This window comes from Schistocerca gregaria, chromosome 4 (genome assembly GCF_023897955.1).
Source record: "Schistocerca gregaria isolate iqSchGreg1 chromosome 4, iqSchGreg1.2, whole genome shotgun sequence".
Lineage (NCBI taxonomy): Eukaryota > Metazoa > Arthropoda > Insecta > Orthoptera > Acrididae > Schistocerca > Schistocerca gregaria.
Window position 1 is genome coordinate 80281663 of NC_064923.1, and position 16964 is coordinate 80298626.

At 41.3% G+C, this 16964-nt stretch overlaps 1 protein-coding gene across 1 annotated transcript in view; it reads right to left on the reverse strand.

Moving 5' to 3' along the window:
• The window catches only part of LOC126268219 (putative protein tag-52), a 139173-nt gene that overhangs the window by 82836 nt on the left and 39373 nt on the right, over positions 1 to 16964 (reverse strand). Inside the window, exon 4 of the mRNA XM_049973846.1 lies at positions 9605 to 9791. Within this exon, the coding sequence (XP_049829803.1) occupies positions 9605 to 9791 (187 nt within the window). The remainder of the gene's footprint in view (positions 1 to 9604; positions 9792 to 16964) is intronic.

The following is a 16964-nucleotide window of genomic DNA, read 5'->3' on the forward strand; positions in this document are numbered from 1 at the left end:
ACCCATCAAGTATCTAGGTGTGACTATTCGAAAATGGAATGATCAGATTACACAAGTAAAGGGCAAGGCGAACTCTAGATTGCGGTTTACTGGTAGAATCCTGAAGCGTGCAGTCCTTCAACAAAGGAAATAGCTTACAATAGGTTAGTTTGTTCAGTCTTATTGTTCGCCTGTATGGGACCCTTACCAATTGGGTCTCATTCAAGAGACTGATAGGGTCCAAAGAAGAGTGGCAAGATCCGTGACTGATACATTTAGCCACAGCGAGACCATTACAACTCTCATAGAAAGTTTGAAGTAGGACACACTTGCAGACAAACGACGCGCTAAATGGAAGGTGCTGCTTACTGAATTTCGAAATCCGATCTTCGCCAAGGATGTAGAGCATATATTATTACCACCAACTTTCAAATCACGCAATGATTATCATTCAAAGATAAGGGACATTAGAGCTTGTACTGAGGCGTTGAGAGTCGTTTTTCCCTTGCGCGATCCGCGAGTGGAGGGGGGGAATATGACTTTGGTGCGAAGTGTGCCCTCTGCCACACACTGCTTGGTGGCTAGTGGAAAATATGTGTAAATGTAGATTAATGTTTTTGTAAACTCAAACAGCTAAGAGAGTGAAATAGGGGCTTACACATTTTATGAAATTATTCCATTATGAAAGCATTTTCAAAGCTAAATCTATGAAAATTTGTATTTGATTTCTCAGTTAGAAATAAATGAAGTATGTGTTTCACAATTTTTGGAAATTCAGTTTCTAAGGTGGTGAAAAAGGGGATGATAATTTTTAAGAAATTATTTCGCTATATTAAGAAACATTTAAAAGCTAAATCATTGAAAATTGATATGCCACTTCTCAGTTAGATATAAAGAAACATGTTGGGGATGAAAGTTTCTATGGAAATATCACCACAAGAATGCAAAAGGCATGGTTAACAAATTCTTGGACTCCAGTTACCAGAATTTATTTTCATCAGCAGTACATCTGGAAAAGACGGTACTTGTATGGCCTTAATAAGTGTGAAAAGTTTAGAAGGTGTTGCAATTTATGAAAAACAAAAATTTCATAAACAATAACAACAACTCTGTTTAGACCATACTGTCTATCTGAGCAAAGTAGCGGGCACTAAACTAGTCTGTAAATATGATGCGATTTATTTGTTAGCTATATTATTATTTCTTTAAAATCTTAAGTTTGCCATATGAAATCATGGACTCGTTCTGCTCCATTATTTAATATATGTAGAATTGATTCAGTCAGTGTATGAACAGCACTGCTGCATCAGTTGAGTAACAATTTTTAGATCCAAACTGCTATTTGTTAATTATATTAATATAATCAAGGTACGGAACAGCTGCAAGTAAACAACTTTCTCAAAATTTCTAGAAAATATGTCAACATTGAAGAAAATTGGTATTTACTGACACTACAACTATAACGAATACGGTAAATAACGTTGAATTATTAAACAATGAAGATTCCAGGTCAGAAGTTCAACAATATTAGGACAAGAAGAGATCACCACTCACCATAAACATGACACATTGAGCTGCAGAGGGGCACAACGGAAAGACTGTTACACATGTGGATTTCGGCCAAAGCCTTCTTCTTCAGGAGAAGAAACAAACACACAAGCAAGCACATCTCATGCACACTTGACCACCATCTCCAGCAGCTGGGACCCAAATGCATTCCAGTCGGAGCTGCCTGAGATGGTAGTATTGTGGGCATGACACGTGCTTGCTTGTGTGAATGTGTCTGCATTTTCTTTTCTGAAGAAGGGATTGGGCCAAAAGCTAAATGTGTAGCAGTCTTTTTGTTGTGCAGTCCTTGTCCTAATATCACTTTATTATGATACATTTTAATCTATTTGGAAAATTGTCTTGGCTTAGTATTGCATATATGTATCAAAGGATTTGCACTTCTTATATGACAATTTTATACGAAATAAACATCTTTAAAAATGAAAGCTCATACAGAGCATATTTAACAGTTTCTTAATTTCACGTGGAGAAGTGGATAACAGTAAGAGACCACTAAATTTTATAGAAGTTTGTTTCTAAACACACTGCCTTGATTTTGCTGTTGAATTTTTTGACCTTATTGCCTCCACTACACTCAAGAAACAGTCATTAAAAATTTCTTTATCTGTGAATTATCACTTATAATCTTCCCATTCAAATCAATGAAAAATTTAGCTAGCTCTTTGATCTGATGTCCAGTGCCTTGTTTGATTGCAAAAATCAGTTTGTTTTACTATGTTCTACATGGATTAACTATGGTGCCTAAATTATCAAATACATACATAATGTACATGCTTTTACATATTTAAAACATTTTTTTAGCAATCAAACAATGGGAAATCCTGGATGGAACGTAACAATATTATGAAAAGGAAAGTTGCTACTCAGCATATAACGGGGATGCCGAGTCGCAGATAGGCACAAGAAAATGAGCTCACAATTATAGCTTTCAGCCATTAAGGCCTTCGTCAACAATAGACAGACATACGCATACACACACACACGCAGCTCACACATGACTGCAGTCTCAGGCAACTGAAACCACACTGCGAGCAGCACCACCATTGGTTGATAGGAGTGGTGACTGGGTGGAGGTAAGGAGGAGGCTGGAACAGGGAGGGGAAGGGATAGTATGGTGGGGGGATGTACAGTGAAGTGCTACCAGTTAGACAGAAGGCATGGGAGAGGTGGACGGAAAAGGAGAGAAGTAACAAGACTGGGTGTACGTGGTGGAATGACGGCTGTGTAGTACTGGGATGGAGACAGGGAAGGGGCTGGATGGATGAGGGCAGTGACTAAAGAAGGTTTCTTGAACACAGTTTGTTGGTGGCCATTCAAGCAGACAGACAGCTTTTTGGTTTTCACGCCTACACAGAATGCCGCACAGTGGTTGCAGCTTCGCTTGTAGACCACATGACCCGTTTCACAGGTAGCCCTGCATTTGATGGGTTATGTCATGTCAGCGACTGGTCTGGAGTAGGAGGTAGCTGGAGGATGTATGGGACAGGTCTTGCATCTATGTGTATTACAAGGGTATGGGCCATGAGGCAAAGGATTGGGAGCAGGGGTCGTTTAAGGATGGATGAGTGTACTGTGTAGGTTTGGTGGACGGCAGAATACCACTGTGGGAGGGGTTGGAAGGGTAGTGGGCAGGACATTTCTCATTTCAGGACATGACGAGTGTTAATCGAAACCCTGGTGGAGAATGTAATTCATTTGCTCCAGTCCTGTGTGGTACTGAGTTACGAGGGGAAGGCTCGTCTGTTGTCAGACGGTGGGACTTTTGGAGGTGGTGGGACACTGGAAAGATAAGGCACGAAAGAGTCATTTTTGCACAAGGTTGGGAGGATAATTTTGGTCAGTGAAGGCTTCAGTGAGACCCTCGGTATATCTCGAGAGGGACTGCTTGTCACTGCAGATGCCAAGACCATTGGTGGCTAGGCTGTACGGAAGGGACTTCTTGGTGTTTGATATGGACGGAGGTACTGATGTAGCCATCTTTGAGGTGAAGGTCAACATCCATGAATGTGGCTTGTTGGGTTAAGTAGGAGCAGGTGAATCAAATGGGGGGAGGAGTTGCTGAGGTTCGGGAGGAATGTGGATAGCATGTCTTCATCTTTGATCCAGATAGCAAAGATGACATCAATGAATCTCAACCAGGTGAGGTGTTTAGGATTCTGGGTTTTTAAGAAGGATTCCTCTAGATGGCCCATGAATAGGTTGGCATAGGATGGTGCTATGTGGGTGTCCAAAGCTGTACCCCAGATTTGTTTGCAGGAAATGCCTTCAAAGGAGAAGAAATTATGGGTGAGGATATAGTTGGTCATGGCAACTAGGAAGGAGAGTGTTGGTATGGAATATGTTGGGCATTGGGAAAGGTAGTGTTCAATAACAGTAAGGCCACGGGGATGAGGGATGTTAAGTGAACACGGAGGTCGCATAAATAGTGACAAACAGGGCAGCGTGTGGTAAAGGGACAGGAATTGCGGAGAGTCGGTGGAGGAAATGGTTGGTATCTTTTATATAGGAGGGTAGGTTCCAGGTAATAGGTTGAAGGTGTTGGTCTAGGAGAGCAGAGATTCTCACAGTGAGGGCACAGTAACTAACCACCCACGACGTCCCATTGTGGCCAGTCACTAATGTGACCTATCCCATCAAAGACAGGGCTACATGTGAAACCAGTCATGTGGTCTACAAGCTAAGCTGCAACCACTGTGCTGCATTCTATGTAGGCATGACAACCAAGAAGCTGTCTGTCTGCTAGAATGGCCACTGATGAACTGTGGCCAAGAAACAAGTAGACCATTCTATTGCTGAACACTCAGTCAGGCAGCAGTAGCCGACCGCGAAAGATGGAGCTACAGATAAGTAAACCGCTTTTGTAACATTTACGAGTTCCTAACCAAGAGCAAATTTTAATATATCTGTGTGCTTTAATAGTTTAGTTTCTTGAGTTTATGCATGTAAATTTAAAATCTAATAGCCACAGTTCTCGCGCTTTCATTTGTGTCAGGAAGTAAACATTTTGTGACATTACAAGTTCCTTATCAAGGGCAAATTATTTAGTTTCAGCTGAGGGCTTCGGTAGTTAGGTTTTTGAATATCTTCGTATTACTGGACACAGTTCGTGCGTTTTCATCAGGTTCTAATGTAGAATTTCTGTAGCGTGATTCAATAGTCCGTTTATCTGCATAGTTTAGTTTTCCATGGCGTTAAGTATGGACAGGGACTGCGACTGTTGTGTGCAGATGTGAGCCGAGTTGGTGACACTTCGTTCTCAGCTTCAGGCTGTGATGGCTTCGGTTATACAGCTTGAGGCTGCAGCGTATGGGCACCACTGTTAAGGGCCGGCCGTAGGGATCCAACATATGTCCAGCACGTCAGAGCCCTTCGATCGGTCCTCCCCGGTGGCCAACCCAGTTACTGCTTGCACTGAGGCTGACCCCTCACCTGTGGTCAAGTGGGCGGTCGCCCCAGGGCAAAGCAGGCGGCAAAAGACTTCCCAGGCGGCCGCACGTAGGGGCTCCCCAGTTTGTCTGACAAACTTGTTCCAGGTGCTGTCTGTGGCTGGCACTGTCGCTGAGCCAGATGCTGTGGCCTGTACTGTTTCAGAGGAAACCACTCAGCCTGCAAGACCCGGGCAATCGCAGAGGATGGGATTATTGGTAGCTGGGAGCTCCAACGTTAGGCGTGTTATGGGGCCCCTTAGGGGCAGAAAATCCAAAGAGATTCTAGTGGTATGTGAAGTATGTTAGCGACAAGAAACAATCAATGCCTTCTCTGCGTGATAGCAATGGAGATGCTATCGACGACAGCGCTGCCAAAGCAGAGTTACTAAACACAGTCTTCCAAAATGCCTTCTGCCTTCACAAAAGAAGATGAAGTAAATATTCCAGAATTCGAATCAAGTACAGCTGCCAACATGAGTAACGTACAAGAACAGCTGCCAACATGCGTAACGTAGAAGTAAATATCCGTGGAGTAGTGAAGCAACCTAAATACTTAATAAAAGCAAGTCTTCTGGTCCAGACTGTATACCAATTAGGTTCCTTTCGGAGTATGCTGATGCATTAGCTCCATACTTAACAATCATATACAACTGTTCGCTCGACGAAAGATCGGTACCCAAAGACTGGAAAGTTGCACAGGTCACACCAATATTCAAGAAAGGTAGTAGGGGTAATCCACTAAATTACAGGCCCATATCACTAACGTCGATATGTAGCAGGATTTTCGAACATTATGAATTACCTCAAAGAAAACTGTCTATTGACACACAGCCAACATGAGTTTAGAAAACATTGTTCCTGTGAAACACAACTAGCTCTTTATTCACATGAAGTGTTGAATGCTACTGACAAGGGATTTCAGATCGATTCCGTATTTCTGGATTTCCAGAAGGCTTTTGACAATGTACCACATAAGCGGCTTGTATTGAAATGGTGTGCTTATGGAATATCGTCTCAGTTATGTGACTGGATTTGTGATTTCCTGTCAGAGAGGTCACAGTTCGTAGTAACTGATGGAAAGTCATTGTGTAAAACAGAAGTGATTTCTAGCGTTCCCCAAGGTAGTGTTGTAGGCCTGTTGCTGTTCCTTATCTATATAAACGATTTGGGAGCCAATCTGAGCAGCCGTCTTCCGTCGTTTGCAGATGACGCTGTTGTTTATCGACTAATAAAGGTATCAGAAGATCAAAACAAACTGCAAAACGATTTAGAAAAAATACCCGAGTGGTGCAAAAAATGGCAGTTGACCCTGAATAACGAAAAGTGTGAGGTCATCCACATGAGCGCTAAAAGGAACTCATTAAAATTCGGTTACACCATAAATCAGTCTAATCTAAAAGCCGTAAATTCAACTAAATTCCTAGGTATTTCAATTAGGAACAACTTAAATTGGAAGGAACACATAGAAAATGATGTGGGGAAGGCTAACCAAAGACTGCGTTTTATTGGAGGACACTTAGAAAATGTAACAGACCTACTAAGGAGACTGCCTAAACTACACTTGTCCGCCCTCTTTTAGAATACTGCTGCACGGTCTGGGATCCTTACCAGATAGGACTGATGGAGTATATAGAAAAAGTTCAAAGAAAGGCAGCACGTTTTGTATTATCGCGAAATATGGGAGAGAGTGTCACAGAAATGATACAGGATTTGGGCTGGAAATCATTAAAAGAAAGGTGTTTTTCATTGCGACGGTATCTCCTCACGAAATTCCAATTACCAACTTTTTCCTCTGAATGCGAAAATATTTTGTTGACACCGACCTACATAGTGAGGAATGATCACCACGATAAAATAAGGGAAATAAGAGCTCATGCGGAAAGATATAGGTGTTTATTCTTTCCACGCGCTATACAAGATTGGAATAATAGAGAATTGCGAAGGTGGTTTGATGAATCCTCTGCCAGGCACTTAAATGTAATTTGCAGAATATCCATGTAAATATAAATGTAGATATGATATCCTTTATTTCAATGACTACTTCACAGCCTGTGCCATATGGATCCTCCCCAACAACATCAGCTTCTCTGAATTGCCCACGTGGAAACTTTCTCTGCAATACATCCTACATTCCTGTAACCCTCCAGGCCTCGACCTTTGTTAGTCACTGTCCTCACCAACCCAGCCCCGTCTCTGTTCTCATACTAGCACTACGCAGCCGTCATTCCACCACCACACCCAGTCTTTTTATTTCTCTCCTTTTCCGTTATTTTCCCACCACCCCACTCCCCTCCTGCACTCAGTCTAACCTACAACAATTTGCTGTCCGCCAGCCCCACCATACTATCCCTCCCCCTCCCTGCTCCAGCCTCCTCCTAACCCCCAATCAGTCGCCACTCCTATCATGCACCGGTGTTGCTGCTCGCAGGGTGGTTTCAGTAGCCTGCAGTCGTGTGTGTGAGTTGCGTTCGTGCATGTGCATGCTTTGTGTGTGTGTGTGTGTGTGTGTGTGTGTGTGTGTGTGTAGGGGGAGTCTAATTCAGAAGATGGCCATATTGGCCAAAAAGCTTTTGTTTGACAGTCTTTCGTTGTACCTATCTGTGACTTAACATCTCTGCCATATGGGAGTAGCAGTCTATCCTTTCCATAATACTGTCTACATCTACATACATGATCCACAAGTCACTGTACAGTGTGGGGTGGAGGGTATCTTGTACCACAACTAGTTGTTTCCTCTCCTGTTCCACTTACATATGAGGTGAAGGTAAAACAACTGTCTATATGCTTCTGTATGATCCCTAATTTCTCGTATGTTATCTTCATGGTCCCTACGCGAAATGTAAGTTGACAGCAGTAGAATTATTCTGCCATCAGCTTCAAATGCCGATTCTCTAAACTTTCTCAGTAATGTTTTTTGAAATGAATGCCTTCTTTCCTCCCAGAGTATATATGTAATACTTTCATGTTGATCAAACCTACTGGTAACAAATGGTTCAAATGGCTCTGACTGCTATGGGACTTAACATCTCAGGTCATCAGTCCACTAGAACTTAGAACTACTTAAACCTAACTAACCTAATGACATCACATACATCCATGCCCGAAGCAGGATTCGAACCTGCGACCATAGCGGTTGCGCGGTTCCAGACTGAAGCATTCAGAACCATTCTGCCACAATGGCCAGCCTACTGGTAACAGATCTAGCATCTTACCTGAATTGCTTTAATGTCTTTTTTCAATCCGAATTGGTGTGGATCCCAAACATTCTAGCAACACACAAGGATAGGTCCTATATGCAGTCTCCATTACAGATGAACAAAATTTTCCTAAAATTCTCCCAATAAACCGAAGTCGACAATTCACCCTCCCTACCACAATTCTCACATGCTCTTTTCATTTCATACTGCTTTGCAACATTATGCCCAGATATTTAAATGACATGACTGTGTCGAGCAGAAAACTACTAATGCTGTATCCGAACATTATGAGTTTGTTTTTCCTATTCATCCACATAAACTTACACATTTCTACTTTAAGAATCAGCTGCCATTTATCAGACCAATTAGAAGTTTTGTCTTGGTTATCTTTTATCAACCTACAGTCACTTCGACATCTTGAAAAATCTATACTAGAACCATCAGTGATCATCAATTGCTTCTTCTTGTATGATAGACACAGCAGTTAACCTTAGGAGCCACACGCGAAAGTAACCATTAAATTTAGTTTAAGATGCCTGTACTTAATGTTATTTAATTCCTGAACTTGAGTAAACATACAGAGTTTGCAGAACTGGTATGTGAAGTAAGAATATGATCTTTGTTGTTAGAGCGCTGTTGGCTATCGACTGCACCCATGGCAAACAGAATGTGCAAGCAATTCCAAATTATTTTTTAAAAAGAAATGGATTAAGAGCTTCTTGAAGTGTTGAATAAAACAATCAAGCTGGATTGGTGTGAATAAGATACAGTTTTTTTGTTTAAGCTTGCTTATGTGGGATTTTGAAATGACAGATATGGGAAATAACACATTTAGTAAAATAAAGGCTCACTGGAAATTGAGGGTGTACTTCCTGTTGTACAGCTGAGTTGTTGCTTCTGTTTTATTCACAATATTTTGATGACCGACTCATTTGGCTTCTTCAAGTGCTTGGAGCTGTGCTGTTGTGTGTACTCACTGCCTGGACTCCAACCAGGCTGCAGCAAAACAACCCAAAAGATGAACCAACAACGTGGGAAATGACAGATTGCTACTCACCGTAAAGAATACAAGTCAAGCCACTTTGTGTGTGTGTGTGTGTGTGTGTGTGTGTGTGTGTGTGTGTGTGTGTTTTACTGATGAAGGCTGTGGCTGAAAGCTATGTGTGAGTGCCTTATTTGTGCCTGGCTGCAACTTAACATGATTTTTTTTATGATAAGAAGCAATCTGTTGTTTCCTATATTATTGTTATTCTTATCTGGAGTTTTCATTATTTGACAAAAGATGAACCACTCAACCACACTTGTGTTTTGTAGCACATTCAGTTTTAAACAACTGATATATACTGTTTTATCAGTTGTTACCAATTCCTGTTTGTTAAGATTCTCGTATTAATCCTCGACTTACACTTATCTATTACACTTGTAACATACCAACCAATGCAGCATAATCCTTGTGTGACTTTGGAGTGTAAGAGAGAACTTCTTGTAGTAGTAATCTGTATCTTGGTACTCGCTGGATTGGAGTGATGAGTAAAGATGGCAGTTTCGTTCCAACTTCAGGCCGACTTTCTTGATCCTTAATAAAACTGTTCAACTTTCCATTCTTCTTGCCAATATCCTACAATAGTTTACATTTTGTCAGTGATATATGAACTTAATCACAGCTATACAATGTAATAACAATGTGTATGTAAGGAGAAAAGTTTACTAATTATGAGAAGTGACTCAACAAAGTATTCAAAATAAAATATCCATGCTCAATATACCAAATATGTTGGTTGACTACAAAAACTACAGAAACTCAAGTGTATGCTATATAATTTGCTCTCCCACTGTGGTATTAAGATGTTAGTCTGTGCGGACAGCATTGCTCGTCAAGCTGAGTGGTCCATTCACAAGGCAGTATTTATTACCTTGGTGTATTATTTTATTACAGAAAGACAGTTATTGTGTCAACAGGAGAAACAGTACTCTTTCGTTTTTCTAAACAAAGCACAGTGTAGTGCAAATAATGTAGTAATGTTACCAGTTTCGCCTGAACTAGTCCGTCTTCAGATCTGCAAGTAAAATAAAAAAAAGGTACTACCTATCATTTAAATTATTTAAAAGTAGCACTCAACAGGAATTAAAAGCACATGTATCAGACTGTATGAAAATATGCAGAGGAGAAACAGCTATCAATGAAATCACTTAGTATGTATTGTCAAAACATAGTTTTTTGGTTTTAGAGTATAATCTGGAAAGAGACTGGATGTCACTGATGCCAGGAAGCAATGGGAGTACCATTGGTAAATTCCTCAATCACCTATAGTAAAAGCAGCAAAAGACATTAATTTATAATCGATAAATTGGAAGCAGCAAGAGAGGTAATTTATTAGCAATAAATTGGAAAACTCACATGTACAGACACGTGATATTATAAATAAAGTAACTGAAATTCCCAACCCCTTTCTACATTTGTGGTGCATATGGAGGAGACAGGTACACGACCTGTACTCTACAGTCACACACTACATCTTATTCCAGTCTTGTGACAGGTCAGGACATCACATTCAAGCCTTCACGTGGCCATGATAACCAACAGGCTGTCTGCTTGAGGCTGTCTGCTTGAATGACCGACCACTTCCAAACTGTGACCAAGGGGAAGACTTGACCGTCCAGTGGCACAACACTATGTTAACACAATGTGTTTGACTCCAGTTGTTGCTTCACAACCCATGCTATCTGGCTGCTTTTCTGTCCTTCCTTTCCCCCTCCCCCCTCCTAATCTTAATCAAGCTCCTTGGAATTGCAGAGACAGGTACTGATTTTACAGTACATCATAATCCTCTTGCCCCCCCCCCCCCCTCTCTCTCTCTCTCTCTCTCTCTCACACACACACACACACACACACACACACACACACACACACACACCATCTAAACTCTACAAATCACAGTGAAGTACCATTGCACCTGTTATTGGGTTTGTGCACAAGTTCATATCATTTTTCCGTAAGTTTAATAAACACAAAAGATAAACGTAACATAGACTTTAATCATCAAAATATATTCTTCTTCACCTTTTACAACAGTCTGCCAACACTGGGATAGCTTTTTGATTTCACAGCTGTAGAAATCATGTGGTTTTGAGGTGAAGAGCTCATCGAGCATGTTGAGAACGCATTTTCATCCGGGAAGGAAGTCCCTTGACGCTTGTTCAATTGAGCGCAGAAAGGACGGCAATCTGGTTAATAAGGTAGGTGCAGAATGAATAGTCTTGTATCTTTTGTCGGTCTAACAGAATGCAAGTGGGTGTTATTGTGGAGTAGCCTTATTTCATGCAGTCTTCCTGGTCATTGGTCTTGGAATGCAACCACAAGGTGTCTGAGTTGCTGAAATTATACAAGGTGATTACAATTAAAGTTAAACATTCAAAACGCTGTAGGAATAATACCACTGGTCAGAATGATGTCAAACTGCAATGGAATATTATTGAAGAAGGGAGAAAACATATGGCAGAAGAAGAACTGATCAATAAATGGTGCTGTATGTGTCAGGATATGTAAATGAAACACCTGTCATGTGCATGACCCACTGAAGTTGGTATAAACATGCTGGGTACACGGATTTTCCTCCTTTTGCATCTGCGATGTTCGCCATGACTGTCTCAATGCAGGGTCGTGATCTGCTTGTAAACGATGACTGTGCACACGTTGCTTTGCAGAAATTCCAGACACTGGAGGGTTTGAAAAAAGGTCCAACAACTGCCGTGGGTCTAGAGGAAATAATTTGGAAATTCGAAAAGATGGGTTCTTTTGGTGTGCAACTTGATAGAGGGAGGAAATGAACTGATTCGATGTCAGTGGAAGCAAAGGCCACAGCAATGCAAGAGGAGACAAGTGCTGTTGTGGAAACGTGTAGTGCACGGAGAATTGCCCAAACATCAGACGTACCCATGAGTACAGTGCATAAAATCCAAAGAAACATACTTGTTTGCTATCCATTCAAAATTACCCATGTGCACAAGTTGCTTCCTGTTGACCTGCCAGCAAGAGAGACCTTTCCTTTAGAATTTCTAGCTCACATGGAAGTGGACAATGATTGGCCGTGAAAGATTTTGTGGGCAGACTAAGCCCACTTCCATCTGACAGGATACGGCAATACAAAGAATTGTCGAATATGGGCAACGGAAAATCCACACGCAAATCAACCAGTACCACTTCATCCTTAAAAGGTCACAGTGTTGTGCGGATTTACGGCACTATTTATCATACGACCACATTTTTCGAAGAGACAGGTGCTTCTGGTCCTGTTACCTGTACCGTCAATGGTGAGCTATGAGCGTCTTTTGCACAACCACATTATTCCAGCTCTCTAACAGCGTCGATGTGTGGATGGGGTCATTTTTATGCAAGATGGCACACCTCCGCACCTTGCAAATCCAGTTAAGCAGCTGCAGAAGTGCCCTTTCAGAAAGGCTAGAATTATCAGCCGCCACTTCCCTACAGCCTGGCTATCCCAATCACCTGATCTTAATCAGTTTGACTTCTGGCTGTGGGGCCATCTGAAACATATTGTGTTCAGTGTTCCGACTGTAAACTTAGCTGCTCTGAAGGCACACACTGCACAACACATTCTGTATGTGACGCAGGACACACTTTGATCAGTTGTGGAACATGCTGTTTCTCAATTTCAACTTGTTGCAGAAAATTGTGAACAGCATATTAAACATGTTTTAAACTGGTCACATGAAAATTAATAATCGAATTTGATTTTGATTGGTGCTTTTTATGCTGTTTTTGGCCTCAGGACAATTAAAAACTGATGTGATTGATGCTTTTTATGTGGTTTTTAGCCCCAGGACAATTGAAAACCAATGTGATTGATGCTTTTTACGCGGTTTTTGGCTTCAGGAAGATTAAAAACTGATTTTTCCCATCCACTCTAATATGACCTTGCCATGGTGGATGGGCTTACGTAACTAACAGTACAACACCTGTACACCCATGCACACTGGGTAGTACAGTTTGTTTAGCATCAAACTACACCTTAAGCATTGTTGTAACATTCATTTGTCATTTTCAGATGACCATTATTAAATTATGATGCTTAGAGTGCTATCTATTGTTGCATTTTGTAACTATTTAGATTTCTTCTGCCATACATTTTCCCCCCTTCTCTGCTAATACTCCATTGCAATTTGATGTCATTCTGACCAGTGGTGTTATTTCTACGGTGGTTTGAAAGTTTAAGTTTGATTATAATCACCCTGTGTATCAGCAGTGATGGTTACCCCTCCACTAGATGCATAATTTTATCTTTTGTGGATGCACACAAGCCTTTGTATGGGGAGTTGCTCTTTGTTTGGACTCATCCATTTCTTTCTTACATTAGCATAAAGACACCATTACTTGTCACCAGCAATGTTACAGGGAAGGAATGGTTGATGTTGTTCACGACCCAACTGATGACGAACAACTAGAGATGCACATATGGTCATCAGCTGATTTTTGTGATTTGGGATGAGATCATGTGGTACCCATGCATCTGATTTGTGAACCTTCTTCAGTGCATGTAAATGTTGCACAGTGATGGAATGATCACGGTTAATCCCACTTTCCAGTTGAGTACACTGAGGTGGATCATTGTGGATTAATGCATTTATTTATCTTCATTAAACTCCAAAGGTCTTCTGAACATGGAGAGTCACTAACATCTAAACAATCCTCCTCAAAATGGGAAAATAATTTTCTTTCAGTGCTCTATCCATTGGCATTATCTTTATACACAGCACAAATGTTTCGGATGTAATTCCGTAGATTTTTGGGCGTCTTATATGTTTATGCTCTTCATGGGTACGTTGCCGGATATGATCATCTTCACTACACGATATTTTGGCGATCCATCTGGCCGCCATCTTCAGGTGCGATTTCTGAGTACACAATCATGCCGGAAATGAAAGAACATCAGAAACGATGGCTTCTTTATACCCCAGGTCCAGGCCACTGCGCCTGCATGAGAACCAGAAGAGTTGGCCCCCTGTGAAGCGAAGAATTGCAGCACCGCCAGCAGTAGAAACTGGCGAAAGTGGTAAATTGCAAATTAAGATGTAGCAGGTCAAAAACAATACCACTGTTGTTTCATATCAGATAAAATAGGTTTCAATACCTTGCTTAGAGGAAAACCTTTATCTCTATTAATAATGTCATCAGAATCTTATTTCAATGGATACCTTGATCACACAATCCCAGTAACGAGAAGCCGGAGCAATATTTTGCGTCTCTAAACATGTTGTGCCCTTTATTGAGACAATGTTCAGCGACAGCAGATTTTTCAGATGGGAACCATAAACTCCAGGCGTTTTCAATCCCAAATAATCTTTAACAGATCCAAACAGGGCTCTAGTCTTGGCCAAAGGCAAAAGAACACTTTGAATATAATATTTCTTGACAATTCTAGAAAGTTTTGAAGAAATACTTCCAGCAAAGGGTAGAAAAGCGACCGATTTACTAATATCCGGCTGTCTTCAAGCTCAACGGATATACCAATTGTCAAATTAATTGTGGTTTTCAGATTGGACCATCAAGAAAACCAGTGCGGGATACTAGTAAATCAGTTGCTATACAATTATCAGATGACATTATTAGAGATAAAGGTTTTTCCTTAAACAAGATATGGAACCCTATTTCATCTGATATAAAACAACATCGATCTGGTTTTCGAACCGCTACATCTTAATTTGCGATTTATCACTTTTGCCAGTTTCTACTGCTGACGGCACTGCAATTCCTTGCTTCATAGGGGCAGCTCTTCCACTTCCAGCGAAAGCGCAGTGTTCAGGACCTAGGGTATAAAGGAGCTGCCGTTTCTGATGTTAATTCAGTTCCGGCGGTATTGTGTACTCAGCAATCGCACCTGAAGATGGAGGCCAGATGGATCGCCGAAATATCATGTAGTAAAGACAATCATATCCGGCAGCATACCCGTGAAGAGCATATGCAAATGTTTCTGGCTGCCTCTACTGCTGTCACCCCTCTACTGAACTGAAACAGAAGAATGTGTCACTTGGCACTCCATTTTCTATCATCCACAGCTGTACTTACTAAATCCAAATGACAAAATGATATTATGTAAACTCACATAACAGTGAACTACAAATAAAAAAATGGCGATCGATAAATAAGCCCATAGCAACTGGAACATCAACATTCAAAACGAAAATGCTATGAACTTGTGCACCAAACTATTATTAATGCTCTTTTCCCCCATTCCATTCAATTATGGAGTACAGGAAGAATGACTGCTTAAATGTCTCTGTGAGCGCTGTAATTAGTCCAATACTGTCTTTGCAAACCCTGTGGGAAGTGATAAGTAAGGGGTTGTTATACATTCCTGGAGTCAGCACTTAATCTTGGTTGTAAAAACTTTCTAAGTAGATTTTCACAAGATAGCTTGTGACTGTCTTTAAGTGTCTGCTACTTCAGACTTTTCAGCATCTTTGTGACACTTTCCCGTGGGTGACAGAATCCTGTGACCATTTGCGCTGGCCTTCATATTGTCTGGTCAGTATCCCAATTAGTTCTATTTGGTACGAGTCCCACACATATGAGCAATGTTCTAGGATGGGTCGCATGAGTGTTGTGTGTATGGTATCTCCTTTGTAGACTGATCGCATTTTCTTAGCAGTCTATCAATGAACCACAGTATGTTGCCTGCACTAAATGCAATTCCTCTTACATGCGCTGGAGCAACTTTCAGTGACATATTCCTATACTGACAGTGTGTGTGTGTGTGTGTGTGTGTGTGTGTGTGTGTGTGTGTGTGTGTGTGTGAGGCCAAAAAGCTTACGTGTTTAGTAGTCTTTCTACTGTGCCTGTCTGCGACTCATAATCTCTGCAATAGGGTGAGCAGCAATTTGTACTTTTCATAATTTTGCCAAGTTGAAGCAGTTACGATACCATTTGCTGTATCCTGCTACTAGAGCATGTGAGCGCAAGTGTACCAAGTGTAGTGTCACTGCACATGTGTACTTTAATTGGCTGCCAACTATATCAGTGCACGTCAGTTGATGGAGGGCGCCTGTAGGAGGAGTGTGCACAGCACAGACTCTGCCGTGCTGTCTGCCCACCTCCGAGTTATTCTATTTTGTATCATGCACATCAGTTGTTCTGGGTCTTGTGGAGTCCTGAGAGGCTATTTCTGTTATTGTTCAGAGGTTATAAATGAAGCCATATAGTGTGACTTGGATAAGTTTTGTGTATTACTTGGTTACTACACAACTGACGACAAGAATGGGATGGTTTCCATGTGTGCTATCTTTAAGTGCAGTTTTGTCAGGTTTATTCATTATGGACACTGTGCTACCAGTCCTAATTGAACAGCTTACTTCGGCAGTGACCACTTTGTTGGCTCCCATTAACAGACAGGGTATTGTTCCAGCCGTCCATCCACACACTTGTCATTCTATGATGATTCAGCTGAGGGTTGGAAAGCTTACGGAAAAAGACACAGACAACAGTTTTGGCTTTCGGTGTGACAGACCCGAATTTGTGCGAAGTCTTATTTCTCTTGTGGATTCCACCTAAGGCATATTGCCCCTTTGCAAGAAACAGAAGCTTTTACTTTTGATCACATGTGCAGTTTATTGCCCACTTGCTATCACAGATGAACGCATGTCATAGTAGCGCGAGATGAATTCTACCGATGACGCAAGGAACCGAACCAGTCATACAGGGCATGGGCAGCCAAACTTTACCCCCTCGGCAGCCAAACTTTACAGCCTCAGCTGTGTCAGTTCATTATTGATGTCA